Here is a 17,313-nt window from a genome sequence, read left to right on the forward strand (position 1 = left end):
AAATTGCCTGCACAAAATTATAAATGGGAGAAAGGAGGAGGAAGGGGAGGGGAGGAAGAAGAACTCTTTACAAGAAGAGAATATTGTTGGAGACCCACTTAGTGCCCAAAGCAAACAGCTTCCTCAGAAGTAACTACCTCCCCAACAACCCCCTCCCAGTTTAAAGCCTCCCATTAATCAATCTATCATGGCTCTTTGGAGAGAAGGAATGCCCCCATTTCACCGGACGGAGGGAATGCTGAGCACCAGGCATGCCAGACATTCCACCGGCTAAAAAAAGTGGGGGTGGTATTCCAGGGTTAGCATTGCTGGACCGTAAACGCTGAAACTCCTTAGATATAAAGCTTATTCCACCCAACCGTTTCCAAATTTTCCTCCAGGCTGTCCTTGGAGAATTCCACCCTCTTTCATTCTGGGGAGAAGAAGTTAAAATTAGGGCCAGCCCTGCGGGACTGACATGCCAGATGCAGGGAAGCTGTCCCCAGAAATAAGCGAGTTCCCACCGTGGCTGGGCGGGGCGGGCGCCTCCGGTCCCAACCCAGCGGAGGGACTCCTGGAAGGCCTGCCCCTTCCAAGTGTCTGCAAGGGCTCTGGTCCCAAGCTTTAAAATCCTGAGCGAAGGCACTGCGGGCCGACCTCTCCTATCCCAGCCAGTCGTGGCTGGCCTTTCAAAGTGTGCAGTTGTCTCCTCCCTGTCCAGCCCCATCGTCGCCCAGGACCAGCTGGGCCGCGGTCTGACCTGAGGCTGTTGCTCAGCGCCGGGGCGCTGGCACTCTCCATTCGGGCACCTTCCAGCGTACCGCTAGGCTCCGGGAGCCGCTCTGCAAAGTTGGGCAGCTCAGAGCGCAAGCTTTGCCTCTCGACTTCTCCCTCCCCGGGTCCCCGGCGCCCCCGCCTCCCACGATCCCTTTCACTAGGAGCAGCCTGTCCCAGCGGGCTGGCAACTTGCACCCCTTCCTAGTCATCCTCCCTGAAACGCGACCATGCTGTTAAGGGGCGTCCTCCTGGCGTTGCAAGGTAAGGCCTGGACCCCGGGACAACCCCGGGGGCGCTCTGACGACTCGCCCCCGCTCCTGCTGCCCCCGGAGGTCCGGCTCATCGTGCTGGGCTGGGCCATCCGAGGGCGCCTTCTGATCCTCCGCAGCCGCTAACTCCCTCCCCTGGCCAAGCCTGGGGTGGGGGTGGGCGTGGGGTCGCTCAGTGGAGGCGCCCGGGGATGCTGGGGGGCAGGTACTGCATCCCTCTCCCACCCCCTCCCGCTCGTCTTTCCCCCACTTTCACCAGGTAGTCCCCCTGGGGCTCCCCGAGTTGGTGCAAACGCTCCTGGGTGGAGCTCGAACTGAAACTCGCTTTGTGTCCGCAGCCCTGCAGCTCGCCGGTGCCCTCGACCTGCCCGCTGGGTCCTGTGCCTTTGAAGAGAGCACTTGCGGCTTTGACTCCGTGTTGGCCTCTCTGCCGTGGATTTTAAATGAGGAAGGTAAGGAGGCTCGGTGGAGAGGGGCGCGAGGTGAACTTTCTTCCTTGATGGCTTGCTTTTTTTCCCACATGGGTAATGTTATCTTGGAGTTAATTCTCCGCGGCAAGAAAAGTGTGAGTCATGGATCCTCCTTCAAGCCCTCAGCTGTGCTGCAAGGGATGGCCGGGGCAGGCACGGGGCGGGCGGGAGGCCGCCCTTTGTTTACCTGGCCTATGGGTAGAAGCTTAAAATGTGCGTCTCACCCCAGCATTCCTTAATGGAAGGGAGAAACGGAGCACAGCTAATGATTGTTCCCCGCTCTGGGCCTCTGCAGGTACACCATCTGTGTGCCTCTGCAGGCCAGCAACCTTTCTGGTCCTCAGGAGACATGTCTGTGAGTTGGGAAAAGTTGGATGGGACTAGTTCTCCTTCAGCTTTGCAGAAATGGTTCCACAATTCTTTGATGGGACCTCGGTGCTAAGACATCAAGTCTGCCTTGATCCTGACAGTGTTTTTTGCTGCATGATTTCATCCTCACGCTCCTGTTTATAATCCTGCCCTGGACAAAAGAAACCATGTACACTGCCAAACGCCTGGGGTCCCTGTCTCACTGGTGGTCATTGTCTTACTACTCTATACTGTTTGGGTCCCAAGGACAAAGTTTAAATGTGGGGTCTTCTGAAGTGTCATCTTGGCTTTATATAGTTGTTTTTTTTTTTTTAAAGTGTGGTTCTCAGTACCCGATGGCAGGCAGCACTGGGTGTCCCTTCTCCTTTCCTTTCTCTCTCTCTTTTGTGACCACCAGTGAAGCCTGATGCCCACAGACTATTTGGATTGGAAAATAGCCTTCTTTAAAAAACATGGTACCCTAGATGAAACCAGCTCCCCTCCTTCCCCACTCAGTTGTCCTCAGGCCCCAGATCCTCCCACCTGTCCCTAGGGGAGGATGGAGCCCAGAACCCCTGGTTAGATGTATGAACTGTCACCACAGCTCACTCTGCTCCAGGCTTTTACTCAGGGTTCTGCATACATTAGCTTCTCTGACCCTCACAGGTAGGTGATGTTGGACCCGTTTTACAGAGGAAGGAATCTCAGCCATAGAATATTCAAATGGCTAGTCCATATCACAGTGTCACTGAGTGGCTAACTCTTGAGTGTCTAGTTAGGAAGAAACAGGAAGGAACTGGTTCAGTAGTAATCTCCATCTTTATCCAACAATTGCCAAGTCTTGACTACTACAGTTTACTTAGGGAATGGCTGGGAAAAAGCAATTCCTGATTTATTATTCGAGGGATTCCTATCTTGCTGATAGCTTTAGGAAAGTCTCTGTAATCTCGCCACTCACTCTTTCCCTATACTGGCTGTATGGAAGCATTGTGGGAGATGGCCTTAGAAATGCCACGAGACTGGCTTTGGAGAGCACTCTCCTCCAGCACGGGGCTTCTCAAACGTCAGCTGCATCAGAATCACCTGGTGGGCTTGTAAGACACAGATTGCTGGGCCCCACTCCCTGAGTGTCTGATTCAGGGGGCCTGAGAATTTCTAACAAGTTCCCAGGTGATGCTGATGATGCTGGTCTCGGGACTACACTTTGAGAACTGCCGACTTCCACAGTCCGTGCACACACACACACAACCTGTGCTGTTGTTGGCTCTGAGTAGGTCTGGCACTAGGGTGAAGGAGCTACTTGCAGGACCCAAGAGTGAACAGCTCCTTAAGTCTTGTTCCCTAAGCACTTGGCTTGCCTCATCCTAGTGCTGGCCCTGAGAAAAGGAAATCAACATCATTCCTTAAGCCAGGATCCTAAGTTAGTCTCTGAGTTCCTGCCTCCGGCCCTCTGTCAGGATGGGGGCCCCCTCACAGCCTGCCTCTGGTCAGTGGGCATGCCACAGCGTGCTGAACACAACTGCCTCCCAGACCCACAGGAAGTCTCTCTGCTGAGTTGGCACCTCTGCCCCGGGACAGCAGTTAAACCGTCCCCCTTCAGGGAAAACAGGAAGATGCTTATAGAAAAAGGTGATTACAGTTTAATAGTATAATGAAGGCACTGTGGCTTTGCTTTCTGCATTCTTTCTAACAGCCACTGCTTTCTGGCTCAGGACTGGGACTACTGGGTTGACTGGGGGAAGTTAATTCATTCTCTGAGCACTCCAGGGTACAGCAGGCGGGTTAGGCTCCAGTTGTTCCAGCTTCAGTTTTTCAAAGGCCAGAACTTGGACGTAACAGTGTACTCCAGGCTCCAGGGCAGTGAGGTAGGTGTGTGGCAGTTGCTGTGGTTGCCTGCTAAGAAGACATCACTAAGAATTTCCCTTATAAGCCCATTTCTAGGTTGGTAAATTAAAGATAATAAAATTCTTCCAGGCTGAAATTTGGCAAGCTGTTCACGAGCTTCTCTGCAAATGCACTTCTTCCTGCAGAAACCCTTTGAAACTGGTTCCATGGTTCCATTCACCTTCATGTACTAGATCCACCATGGAAAGTAGTGGGTTTCAGAGACTTTTGCCCAGATGCACTTCTTTTTTTTTTTTCTTTAAGTTCTGGGATACATGTGCAGAATGTGCAGGTTTGTTACACAGGTATAAATGTGACATGGTGGTTTGCTGCACCTATCAACCCGTCATCTAGGTTTTAAGCCTCGCATGCTTTAGGTATTTGTCCTAATACTCTCCCTCTCCTTGCGCCCCACCCCCAACAGGCCCTGGTGTGTGAAGTTCCCCTCCCTGTGTCCATGTGTTCTCATTGTTCAACTCCCACTTATGAGTGAGAACATGAGGTGTTTGGTTTTCTGTTCCTGTGTTAGTTTGCTGAGAATGATGGCTTCCAGCTTCATCCATGTTCCTGCAAAGAACATAAACTCACTCTTTGGTATTGCTGCATAGTATTCCATGGTGTGTATGTGCTACATTTTCTTTATCCAGTCTATCATTGATGGGCATTTGGGTTAAAGTGTTTGCTATTGTAAATAGTGCTGCAATAAACATATGTGCCAGATGCACTTCTTATATGTCCATGGTCAGTAGGTTAATTTATTGTGGAGAGAACAATGCAAAAGGCCAGAGAAGGAAGGTAAGTTGGGACACAAATCTGCAAATTGGGATTTCATCACAGGAGAATCAAATCTGGAGGTAGTTGGAAAAGTCTCCTTGTCTCTAAATATCCCCTTTGCTGCCTGAAATAGTATCTGAGGTTCATGCCTTTGATTTACAGTATTAAGTCCCTAGATGTCCCTGATTACAGTTCCAGTGTCTCTATTTCATGGCCACTTTAAAATATGCTTTATCTCCACTGGACACAGAATAGGTAAGTTTTGACCAGGCATTGTGTTGGCCTCGGTTATTTATCCCAATGGCAGGTTCCCCCAGGGAACGCCAGGTGCACCAGTACAGGGGATCGGGCACTGAAACCCAGTTTTGTCTACTTTCTCATTTTGCCCATGGTTGTCCTGCTTTCTTGATCTCCCTCTATTCTTTTTGTAGAATATTTTAATTTTCCCTAACTTGTCAAGGGAAGTGATACTATGTCAGACTTCAAATTTGAACTCACTTCTAAATCTTCAGTTTGAATTGAATCCAGCAAAGAAGGGGTCTGTTTTTGTTTGTTTTTTGTTTTGTCTTTTTGAGAAGGAGTCTCACTCTGTTGCCCAGGCTGAAGTCCAATGGCATGACCTCGGGGCACTGCAAACTTCGCCTCTCAGGTTCAAGCGATTCTCCTGCCTCAGCCTCTGGAGTAGCTGGGGCATGCACCTGTAGTCCCACCTACTCAGGAGGCATGTGCTACCATCTCAGGCTAATTTTTGTATTTTTAGTAGAGTTGGGGTTTCACCATGTTGGCCAGGCTGGTCTTGAACTCCTGACCTTGAGTGATCCACCCGCTTCGGCCTCCCAAAGTACTGGGATTTCAGGCATGAGCCACCGTGCCCAGCCAGGGATCTGTTCTATCCTGTGAAAATCTTTCTCCATTCATTTATCCTATAAAAAATCATCTTTATTCACAGCTCAGAGGATCTGGGAACCCCTTTGAGCAGTGGTCCTCAGCTGAAATCGGGGCTGCTTATTCCATTTTCCTGATGCCAGCTGTGGGGACAGAGGTCCTTTGCCCTGAGGATTCTTGGAGACCATGCAATTGGCCTCACATCCAAACAGGCACAATTCAAAAGAACCATTGAGTGGATTTTGGCTTCATTCTCATTTTTGGACATTGTGGCTTAGCACCTTTAACTGAACTCTGTGAGGAAGCCACTCGAGGAGCTGAGGCAGGGTAAAGCCAAGTCTAGGTGTTGTCCCTTAATTAGGAGTTGGAACACTCAGCTACCTGGAAGAAGAAGGCAGCTGCAGAAATGTCTCAGGTGAAGAGGAGGTAAAAAGAGAAATTGAAAGCACTTGTTGTAGAGAAGCCCTACATTGTTTTTCCACGGTAGGAGTCAGCATTTGAGAAATCACCTAATACAGAGAAAGGCTGGATGGCTTTTGTACCCGGGAGTGAGTGATAGCATCGGAGGCAGGCAGGTGGGCTACAGGGCTGGGCATCACAAACGGGTGGGGTGGGGACACGGTAGAATGTCCCGAAATCACGTGTAAACGCATGTGTGTTTGTCTCTCTCATACCCTTTCCTTCACCCAAACTTGTCCCTTCTCTTTTAAGGACACTTTCAGCTCCTTAGCCATCTGCGTTTCAGTTCTGCACTCAGTCATGTGCCAGTTATTATTAACAGTGATGAATCCTGCCTGCTATTTCTTGAGGCTCAGCTAGAGCCACAAATCTGGCAAGGATCCCAGGTTCCTGGGAGAGGAGAGCCAGTCTTCTTCCTGCAGACTACAGCTCCTTTCCTGATTTTGGAGGGCTGATTCAGCATCCCACCCTGGCATCACAAAGTTCATAAGGCCAGGGACGAGTTGTGCTCATCTGCATGGGGCTACTTGGTCCTGCATTATGTCTGCAGGTTGTTCTTAGAGCTCTCTAAGCAGAAGTACAATCCCCACATTGTATGGGGGCTGGAAATCGGCACAAGTCAGGGATGTTCCTTGACACCCTCTGGGAGAGATGGTCGACCCCAGAAATGTGACCTAGTTACACTTGCAGTATCACATGCCGTTTCCCGCTGCTGCCCTGGCTGTGACTGCTCTCAGGTTGAGCATGGCTGTGCTGTGCTGTGCCTGAGGGCAGCCTTGCTTCTGCCTTGCTTCCTGGGAACCCAGATCCTAGAGCTGGGCCTTGGAGGTCATCCAGTGCTGCCTCCTCATACACAGACCAAGTCAGGCAGCCCTTGGACAGGGCCTCAGCTCCTTGGCTCTCCACCAGTTCTTTTTCCTCCAACATTGGAGGAAACATCCCTGTCTCCACTCTGGGTTCTAAACTCTGAAACTTCGTTGTGTTGGAAACTCTTCATCAGAGAGCTAATTATATTTCAGACATGTGGAAGAACTCAGATTCCAAAGATGCAGTGTTTGGGGCCAACCAAAGCCACAAAACACTACATTTTATGCCATACCATGTAACATGTATTCACTTTTCAGATGCATAGGGATCCCACCTGTCTGCAATCTTCAGCATGTAGAAAAGGGCCTGGCACATAGCAGGTGCTGGATATGTATTTGTTGAATGAAAGAACCTGTTGAATGAATGTATTAGATCACGAACATATCCTTAAGTGTTTTCCTATGTGCTCCTGGTTCATTCTGCCCCTTCAAAGGTAGTTCCTTATCATGAAGAACGGCTTAAGCCTCGTGGTTAGTATAAGCTCTGGAGCTGGGTAACTTGGATTAGAATCCAGGCTCTGCTCTTTCAAGCTGTGTGGGCTTGGGAAAGTTATTTATCCTCTCTATGTCTCAGTTTCCTTGGCTATAAAATTGAGATAGTAAAAGTACCTATCACATGAGATTGTTGTGAAGACTATATACATTAATACAATTAACACAGAGTGAGCACTTTATACATGTAACCTGATGTTATTCTTACTATTACTTGATGTGTCTTTTGTCAACATCATAAACTTTATAAATAAACATTAGTTTTTCTAACTCAGACAGCTTTCCAAAACAGCTTTTGGGGAGCTAAGGAGAGTGTGGTTTTCTTTTGCTTATAGTTATGCCATCTACTCTTCATTCCAACCAGAGAAAGAACCTTATTTTTCTTATTTGGCTCTAGTTTAAGCACTGGTAAGCCTCATCTCACTTTTGTGTGGCTGAACAAGGTGTGGATATAAAGTAATAACACTGAGTTTCATACTTAGTATGTAGTCTCTCCCAGCAGATGACACATTTTTCTCTATAAATTATTGGTTGTTGTCAAGAATGCTTTGCTTCCTGCTTCATTATTCTCCCACCCCAGCCTGCTAGTGCCTCAGCATCAATTGGCTCCATTAGTGATGGTGCTGGTGCCTTCTATGACCTCTCATCTCCTAAGTTCTTGGACAAGATCCTAACCCTTGGCCTTCCTGTCAATCAGTCTGGGTGCTTGAGTTCTCTTGCCTGACCCCTCCACTTGAGATTTAACCCACCTGGGGTGGTAATATCTGCCTGCTAAGCCTCTACTGGCTTCTGTGGATGTAAGCTGTGTCTGGGCAGCCTCCTCCTTATGAAGGCCAACACCCCATCTGGTTTCCTCCCTACTCAAATTAGAGTTGCTGAATGGGAAGTGGCTACCCAAATCCTGGCCTGATCCCTAATAAGACACCTGGGGATTTTTAGGATGTTTCCCTTCCCATAATTGCAGAAGTCAGCTAATATGTGGGGAGGAAAAAAATAATTTTTGTCAGAGGACTTTATGCTTTTGTTGCCATCTTCAAATCTTTTAGCCTATAGTTACCATGTTTTGGTAACTTGTATCTTGGGGTGTAATACTCATTTAAAATTTTTGGTTCTTAAAATAACAGAACCTCTTTTGTAGATCACTCCAGCATCAGTCTTCTATCTCTTATCAAACAATATTAGGTTTTGAACAAGTTGAGTGAAATCCATTTATGTTAGTAGAGGTGATGGGTATCCCAATAAGTAGAGCTAGCAGGTAGTTAAACTTGTCTTGGGTATATTTGTTGGTCAACCCTGATTTTCATGTCTAACAACTATCCCAGCACTCTCCTTCAATTTTTCTTATGCTTTTCTTAACCAACTAAATCACATAAATGTAGTTATGCATTCAGGTCTAGGTTCTTGTGGTGTTTGATTACATATCCATCTATTTAATCTATATCTATCTACCTATCTAGATAGATAGATAGATAGATATAGATAGATACATAGATAGATAGATAGATAGATAGATAGATAGATAGATAGATATAGTTTCACCTATGCAATGGTTCTCAGCCCTGGCTGGAAATTAAAACAGGTAAAACAAATTTTTTTTAAAGCTATATCCAGGTCTTACTCCAAGAGATTCTGATTTATTTGTCCAGAAATGGGACCAGACTTGGCATCGTTAAAAAACAACACACACTAAAAGACTCTCTAGGTGATTGTGATATGTGTCCATGGTTGAGGAATGTGTATTGGAATGGCTTTCAACTCCCTAGCTTCTCCAGATGTAAGAAAGAAGAAATGCCCTCGTCTTAAGTATCTTTTGATGATTAGCAATTACCCATAGGCTAATGTGCAAAATGCCTTGTTTGGCATTCAAGGCTCTTCACAGTTTGCTCCAAATTATATTTCTCCTCTTCCTTCCCATTAATCTCTAATGTGCTGTTCATTCAACATGCCCTTTACTTACTTGCTTCTTGTTCTATTTGCAAAGTTCTCTTTACCTGTATAATGCTGCTTTTCTATTCTCCTGTCCCATGCTCATCTGTTTAGGTCCCACCTATGCTTTAAGGTCCATCTTTTTCTTAAAACATTCCATAACTTTTCCAGATGAAAACCCTCCCTTCCCATGGCTCTCTGCACTTTCCACTGTGTAAGTCTTCTTATTGGCATCTCCTGATAAGTGTCCCCACCCTGTCACCTCATCAGACTGTTATGTCTCTGAGAACAGGAATCACATCCTCCTTACAATGCCTGATAATATGTGGCATCAACAAACACTTTGAATTTAACCAATCTCTAAAGCCATTGTTGAGATTGATAGAAAAAAAAAATAAAAAATCCTTAACATTTTTTTCCTGTAGTAAAAGAGGTTGTGTTTAGTAATCCTTCCTACCATGGAACTTCAAACAGTTTGAAGGCTTATGCTGTAATTTCCAAATATAACAGCAAAGCAGTATTACAGCTTGTCTCACCAGTACATGGCCTGTTTCATCCCTAATTTGCCAATGGACAAAAAGCTCTTAGATTATTTACCCATCAGGGATGCCTAAGTCCCTTGACTCTCTGCCATCACAAACAACCACAATGCAACCTTGAGAGTGGCACTTCTGGGGCTGGAAAGTATTTTTTGGCAAAGGATGACCAGACTTTGAACTAGCTATGGAGAGCAGGTGTTTCTGAGGCACTCAGGTGTGAGATGTCCATAGCACCCACCTTGATGGTTAAAAGCACATAAGGACATTTGTCTGCTCTGGGAAGAAGTTCTTATATATGGTTATGACAAATGGAGAAAGCAGAGGATCAGGTTTGCAAGTCAGATCTTCCAGGATATTTGCTTTCTCTACTTTGTGAGAAATTTGCATGTGTTTTATGGGATTCTGAGGCTAAGAATAAGATAATAAAACAAGTGGTATTATTACCATAATTTCATTGCATCATGAATAAATAATATGTTTTACAGAAAAACCTACTGCAGACTATTCATACTGTGAACAAGCATCTAAGTGTCTACTATCCATCAGGTTCTATGTTAGTAGTTGGAGGACATAGTACCTGAGTACACAGTCCATAGGGTTCACAGTCATGGTCCCTGCCCTTTGTGGCGGCCCTAGGCCAATAGAGGAAACAAAAACCCATAATTGTGGTAGAAGGTAAAAGGAATTGTGTGCTAGTCAAGGCTTTTCATTTGATCAAGCAGTGAAGGAGGTATTGGAAAGTTATCAGTTAGCTCTCAGAATCAACAGGAAGTATAGAGAGCAATATTTGGGCAAGAGTAATACAGAGATGCAAGGTGTAGGCAAGATACTTCTGGAAGAGGCATTTGTGTGACTTTATCACTGGACATTTATTACTTCACTGCTGGACCTGCCTGTTCATTCAGTAGCTGTGAGGAGGCTCAATTTGAGGGAGATAGAATTGCTAATGGGGAGGCTAATTAGGAGGCTACCCATGTATCTAAGGAAGAGATTATGAGAGCCTGAATTAGGGCAGGGGGGTTAGGTGTGAAAGGCAAGCAGTAAATAAAGCAACTTAAAGGGGATTAAGTTGGCAGGGCTTGAGTACTGATGGATAGGAGTAATGAGTCAGAGGAAGAGTGACTCTGAAATTTCTAGTTTGGGCAGCTGTTTGGTTGATGGTGCCAACAGTTGGGAGAGTTCCAAGAGGAACTTCATGCTTAGGGTAGAAAGAGATATGATCAGTTCTGAGCTGCCTGGGACACATCCAAGTGGAGATTTCGAGCAGGGCATTGATGTAAGAATCTAAAGGTCAGGTATAGTCTGGGCAGGAGTATGGGAACCTTTAGCAGAAAGGTATTGGTTAAAATTACGAGCAGAGATGATATCACCCAAGGAGAATAGATAAAGTAATAACAGCAGGAGGCTAAGAAAAGATGCCTTGAGCTCACATTGAACGATTAGGTATAGGAAGGAGATGGAGACATGAAAGAAACAGAAAGAACCAGGCATGTATGAGGAGAATTAGGAAAGTGGAAGATTGTAGAAGCAAAGGAGTTAGGAGTTTCAAAAGGAGGATGTGATCAGTGGGGCCCCATGCAGTAGGGTGGAACAAATGGGAAATGCCAATAGTTGGTAAAGACTTCTCAGCAAAAAAAGTTTAGATGTGAGAAGAAAGGGGTTCAACCATACCTACAAACAAACTTTGAGATGAAAGTTTTTATTTTTGTTTTCATTTTGTTTTGTTTTAGGAAGGGGGGACTTGAGCTTGTTTCTATAGTAAGGGGAAGGGACCAGCAAAGAAAGAAGATTGAAAAGACGGGGGCTTCCTTGCTAGCTCTGGATTAGATCCAAGTTCCACTTTGATGATTCAGAAACCCTAAGAGCCTGGGAATTCCTTTGTCCCATATAATTCCAAGTACCCTCCACTGAGTGGCTTGTGGGCACTGGAGTGTCGACTTCAAATGTGTGAAATGTTATTTCTACTGTAAATACAGGGGAGGTAGGAGCTTGGGCTGAATCTGTGGTAATTATGATGTGCCCTGGAACTTACTCATTGAAAAACAAAAACAAGGCCAGGCATAGTAGCTCATCCCTGTAATCCCAGCATTTTGGGAGGCTGAGTTGGGGGACTATCACTTTGAGGCCAGGAGTTCAAGAGCACTCCTGGAAACTTAGCGAGACCCTGTCTCTTTAAAAAAACCAAACAACACAAAAACAAGTCTTTTATAAGCTGCAGGAGAATGTTTTAGGTCTATGGGAATGTTACTGTATAATATATTCTATTTCTGTTATAGAAGTAGTTCCCAGTGAGAAGTGCACAGTGAAACTTAATGAGATAGTCATGCAGTAGCTTCCTATGCAGCCCGGGTCTGTGATCTATAGGTAGCATTTAATAGTGCCTGACAAGCACATTTACTTTCATCATCTTTAACTTTCACAACATTCTTCAAGGTGGCTATTATCAGTATTTTACAGATGAGAAAGTGTGAGACACAGAGAGATTAGTATAACATGCCCAAAGCAACTCAGTTGGAGAGTGAGAGAGTGGGGATATCAAGCCAAGCTCACCTGGCTTGAACTTCATGTGGTCCTAATTCACTTGGAGTTGGATGATGCTTTTGTTATTCCAGAGGTCAACACCAAGGAAGTCAGACTTGCAAGTTGTACGCTTCTCTGCAGAAGGTGGGGAACCTCTGCCCCCATCATCAGTGTTGATGATGTCCCAACATTACAGCTCCTTCCCTGAGTTCTAGGCCCCACCTACAACTAGTGTGTCTCCCAGGCAGTGGTGAGCCTTTGGAAGGCATCAAGTAGAGACAGAGAAATGTAGTTTTTACTAATTTCTTTTCCATAACAGATTAGAGTTTGCTCTTGGAACCATTTGAAGGATTCTCTTCTCAGTCCTCTGCATAATCTTGGAAGAGAACTTCGGGGAAATTTTATAGCGTGACCTAAAATACTTTGGCAGTCTTAAGGAGTATTCCTAAACTTCAAGTTCATCTATTCCTACTGTGAAAGAGTTAAAAGAGTACACAAATAAATGTGCTTTTGCAAGCTGGTTGCCCTTCTAGATAAGAATTTTGGTACTTCTTCATTCTATTACTCTTAATAGAATGGCAATGTTTCTATACAGTCCTGTGATATGTAACTTTGCTAGATGCTTAAAGAAATTTCCATTCCTTATTTGAGAAACTTTTGCCTCACTGCCAAGGAGAGCTGAAGTGTTATTTGGGGCTGTGCTTATAAAGAGATGACTTTAATATGCTTTTGCTTCAGTGAGGAGCTGACTCCTTCGTTTACCAATATTTTATGACCAAAACAATCTAATCCAAAACTACAACTCAGCAAGTTTTCTAAGTGTCTACAGATTTCTTCTATTTCTTTGACTTTATTAAAAGTGAATAATAGGGTAGACTGTTTGAGAATTTTCTTTTGAAGTATGTTTTGATCCTATATTAGCCAACTTTAAAGTATAAGCTTTATGGAAAGAAACTGGTTTTCCATTACAAATCCTGAAAATTGGCAACAGCCATCTGAAATCCCACTGTTGTTTCTAAAAATCTTTTTTCTTTTTCATAAATTCTGGTGAGGAAAATGTGAGTTAAACTTTAGTATCTTTGTTGTCAACTTATGTTGTCAATATAAAATATTTAAACTACTTATACATGGTTCTGTACTGAATATTGTATAATATAAGATAAGTGATGTTGGGGATAACACATCTGAAGATGCATTGTATTGGCACGAGGTGTGATTCATTTTCTCTTGGGCTTGTGGACTAGGACTTATAGTACTTGCTTTAAAGCAGGGGTCCCAACCCCCAGGCCACAGATCGGTACCGGTCTACTAGAAGCCCAGTCACACAGCAGGAGGTGAGCAGCAGGCAGGCAAGCGAGGCTTCATCTGTGTTTACAGCCACTCTCCATCACTTGCATTACCTCCTGAGCTCCACCTCCTACCAGATCAGCAGCGGTGTTAGATTCTCATAGGAAGGGGAACCCTATGTAATTTGCGCATGTAAGGGATCTAGGTTGCATGCTCCTTATGAGACTCTAATGCCTGATGATCTGTCACTGCCTCCCATCGCCCCTAGATGCAACTTTCTAGTTGCAGAAAAACAGGCTCAGGGCACCCACTGATTCTACATTATGGTGAATTGTATAATCATTACATTATATATTGCAATGAATAATAATAAATAAAGTGCACAATAAATGTAATGTGGTTGAATCATCCTGAAAGCATCCTCCCACCCCCTGGTTTGTGGGAAAATTTTCTCCCACAAACCAGTCCCTGGTGCCAAAAAGTTTGGGGACTGTTGCTTTAAAGAGTATTGAATTCAAAAGAAAATTCTGCTAACTGTTAGAAATCAATCCCAGGTTTTTACACCATCCTCTATTAAAGAACATATCAATAATTACCAATGATATCTTAATTTCTGTCATGATCAAGTTTGATCCAAGTGGCCCTCTTGCCTATCAAGTACGCTATTATGCAGCTTTTGAGAGAGGATGAGGGTGACCTATGTGTGTAACAGCTGAAAGCAGACAGCTCAGTTGCCTCAGAATATTCCTCAAGCCTCTTGTCTCTCCACAAACTCAGCTACTCACAATAAAAACTGCTAGAAGGTGAAAAGGGTGCAAAATGGTTTATATTTTTAATTAACCCCTTTAATTTGTCAAGCTGGTTATTAGGAAGTCATTTGTACTTTGGGGAGCATATTCCTGTCATAAAATAAGTTTGGACACATTTATGAGCGATCTCTTGCTGAGCACAATATTAGCCTAGTAGTCTAAGAATTCTTAGAAAATTAATTGGTCTTGGAAAAATAGATAATATTTGCCGTTATTTCCATCCTAATGTGCAGTGAATCACAGTCATGCACAAAAGGCACCGGATTTTAGACTCAAGTGATTTAAAGACTTTTCCTTGGAGACATTGACAGAGGAAAAAGCCTGGGGAGAGACCATCTGAGATTTCATTTCATTCTCCTTTAAGTTTCCATCACAAACCACCAGGTGTGCTGCAGAAGGACTTGCCATCCAGGTACCCTCAGCTGGGAGCTAAGGGTGATGCCTGGCATGTTTTATTTCAGTATTTGAAAGTAGATACCTTGATAATCATTTAAAAATTTTTATCCTTAGATTTCGTTTGAGTTGCTAAAAATAAGCTCAAAGACCAAAGTGACATTTGCAAGCATTTATAGAGCACTGAGTGGGCATGTTGGCATTGAACTTGAAGATTCAATAGGAATATGAATCATGACAATTATTTTATTGAACAGTTATTGAGCAATTATCACCAAACACTGTGCTGAGTGCAGGACATGCATCATCTCATTTAATTCTTATAATCCCCCCATGAAGAAGATGCTCTTTACAGATGAAGAAATTGGGATTTAGAATTTTTTTAACATTCCCAAAGTCATAGAGCGAGTTATTGGTGGAGCCTGGATTTTAACCTAGGTTTATCTCCGAAGACTAAGAACATAACCATTCTGCTTTTCCACCTCTCTGTTTACATCCTCTCTTGACATGGGGCCTCAAAGGGTCCTTGTGATAGAAATAATAATAGTTATAAAAGTAGATAACCCATATGGAGTGATTTCATTTGGGTATATATTGTTCTCAGTGTTTTATATTATTAATTAGTTTAACCCTCTCAAGGGCTTGGTGAGGGTGGGTCCTTTTTTATCCCCATTTTATGGTTGAGACAGGTGAGGCAGACAGAAGCCTGCAGGTCTTCAAGATCCTAGGCAGCAGGGCTATATTTTGTAACAGATTTCCTGGCTCCTGCCTGCCTTCTGTGAGGGATACAGCAATTGCAACATTCATTTATTTTCTGCTGCACTTTGAGGCAAGAAACTTTTCTGCTTGGGTTCTGATGTGAGTGACTAAGAGAAGCATGTAAAAACATTAGTTCTCCTAGCTTCTCCCATACACAGAGAGAATTGAATTTGTATTTAAGGAAATGAATTCTAACTTGGGAAAATTTGAAATCCATCATTTTCTTTAGAAATGGCACAGGGCCCTGGAACAACAAGAATTTTCTGCTTGGTTCCAAGTTCCAAATGAGATTAACTTGAGAACTCCTATGAGAGTCTCACACTCAGAGGATCCCCATGACTGACTTACATTCTCTGGACAAATTCCAGTAGAACTGTGTTTCTTGATCATCTTGATGGGCTTGTTTTGAAAATGAGTGAAGTATCCTTATACAAAGAAAAATGAAAATATAATATTTGCCTGCTTGGGTTATGCAAAAAGGCATATGAACTCAAATGGGTAGGGAGGTGAAGTAGGAAACACCACAGAAGCCTGAGAAGAGGGAAAATCCTTCAACCATGGGATAAAGGCAGAGGGGTGAGATCAGTCTTCTGTCTTTCCATCCTGTAGTGGGCAATGTCTCTTGACCCATGGCATACGAGCATGCGTCTCTCATTTAGTTCTTACAACCCAGTGAGGAAGGCAAAGAAACCCAGTTTCTTTACAGATGAAGAAACTAGGGTTTAGATAGTTTGTTTTAACATTTCCAGAGTTCATTCTATGGGACATGAACATGTGCATTAGGAAGCCATAGGAGAATAATGACCTGTGTTCTATTATCCTTCTTGTTAAGCTCTTCTTTCATGACCCCCTCCCCTCTTTCCTCCTCCCACTGGCTCTTGGTTCTTTATGACTTGCTTTCCCAAGCCTAGAACAAGTTCTTTCCTCATTCATTCAGGTAATCTAGTGCCATTATCACAAAACCAACGCCATGTTCCACAGTTTAAAGACAGTTTCAATACAGTACAGGTAGAGAGAAAGCTTCTGCTACAACATTCAGTTCTTTTTGGCCTCAATCCTTGAAAATAGATTTCTTCATCATTTTTTCCAGAGACAGTGTAATGGCTGATGGCTATGTTAGGATCTATTAGAGGCTAAGGGGCTGAGATCAAAGGCTATGTTCTTGTGAAGCCTACACTGCCACACCCAAATACCCAATTCATGAGCTTCCTTGACTGGAGGCTCAGTACACTTGATTCACTGATGAATTAAATAGGTAAGGGTGTGCACTAGTGCCATTTCCTATGCATGTCTGGAACCCTCTTCCTTCAGACCTTCACACAACATTCTCTGTCTCTTCATTCAAGCGTTGGTTGAAATGTTAGCTTCTCTCCTGAGCTAAGATTGACCTTAAGTTCAACCTTTCTCACAGTCACCTGATTGTAATTCTCTCACTAGCACATTGGCTCTCTGATATTTTTCTTGTGGATTTAATTATTTGTTCATTGTCTATCAACCCTGCTGAACTCTAAGCTTTGTGTTTATTGTTTATCAACCCTGTTAAACTCTAAGCAAAGAATCCGTCTCACTTGTGTCACCAGATTCTCCTGTGCCCAACACAGTGTTTGGCACTGCAGAGACACTCAGAATGTTTGACAAATGGATGAATGAATCTTAGTCCCTGTGGCAATTCAGCCTTAGCAATCTATGAAGGCTGACACCTTGTCAGGCTTTTTTAAATAAAAAGAAATACCAGATGAGCTCCAGCATCATGGAGACTTCCTGCATAAATGATGTGCTTCCCTCAGGGATGTATCTCGGCAGAAGCAGTGAATAGAAAAGATGAATTTTTCAGTTATGCTTTCATCCTGCTGTTATGGCACCCCCAACTGTCCTTG

General features: G+C 44.1%; 1 protein-coding gene across 4 annotated transcripts in view; it reads left to right on the forward strand.

Moving 5' to 3' along the window:
- The first annotated feature begins 304 nt into the window (after window positions 1–304).
- MAMDC2 (MAM domain containing 2) overlaps window positions 305–17,313 on the forward strand; it is a 182,428-nt gene continuing 165,419 nt past the window's right edge. The window contains exons 1-2 of one of the 4 annotated variants that reach the window (XM_002819853.6): window positions 305–1,017; window positions 1,364–1,477. In XM_002819853.6, the coding sequence (XP_002819899.3) occupies window positions 984–1,017; window positions 1,364–1,477 (148 nt within the window). In that variant the 5' untranslated portion in view covers window positions 305–983. The remainder of the gene's footprint in view (window positions 1,018–1,363; window positions 1,478–17,313) is intronic. The other 3 variants (XM_054520031.2, XR_010136520.1, XM_054520030.2) reach the window with 3 other exon arrangements.

Source organism: Pongo abelii, chromosome 13 (assembly GCF_028885655.2).
Source record: "Pongo abelii isolate AG06213 chromosome 13, NHGRI_mPonAbe1-v2.0_pri, whole genome shotgun sequence".
Taxonomy (NCBI): Eukaryota; Metazoa; Chordata; class Mammalia; order Primates; family Hominidae; genus Pongo; species Pongo abelii.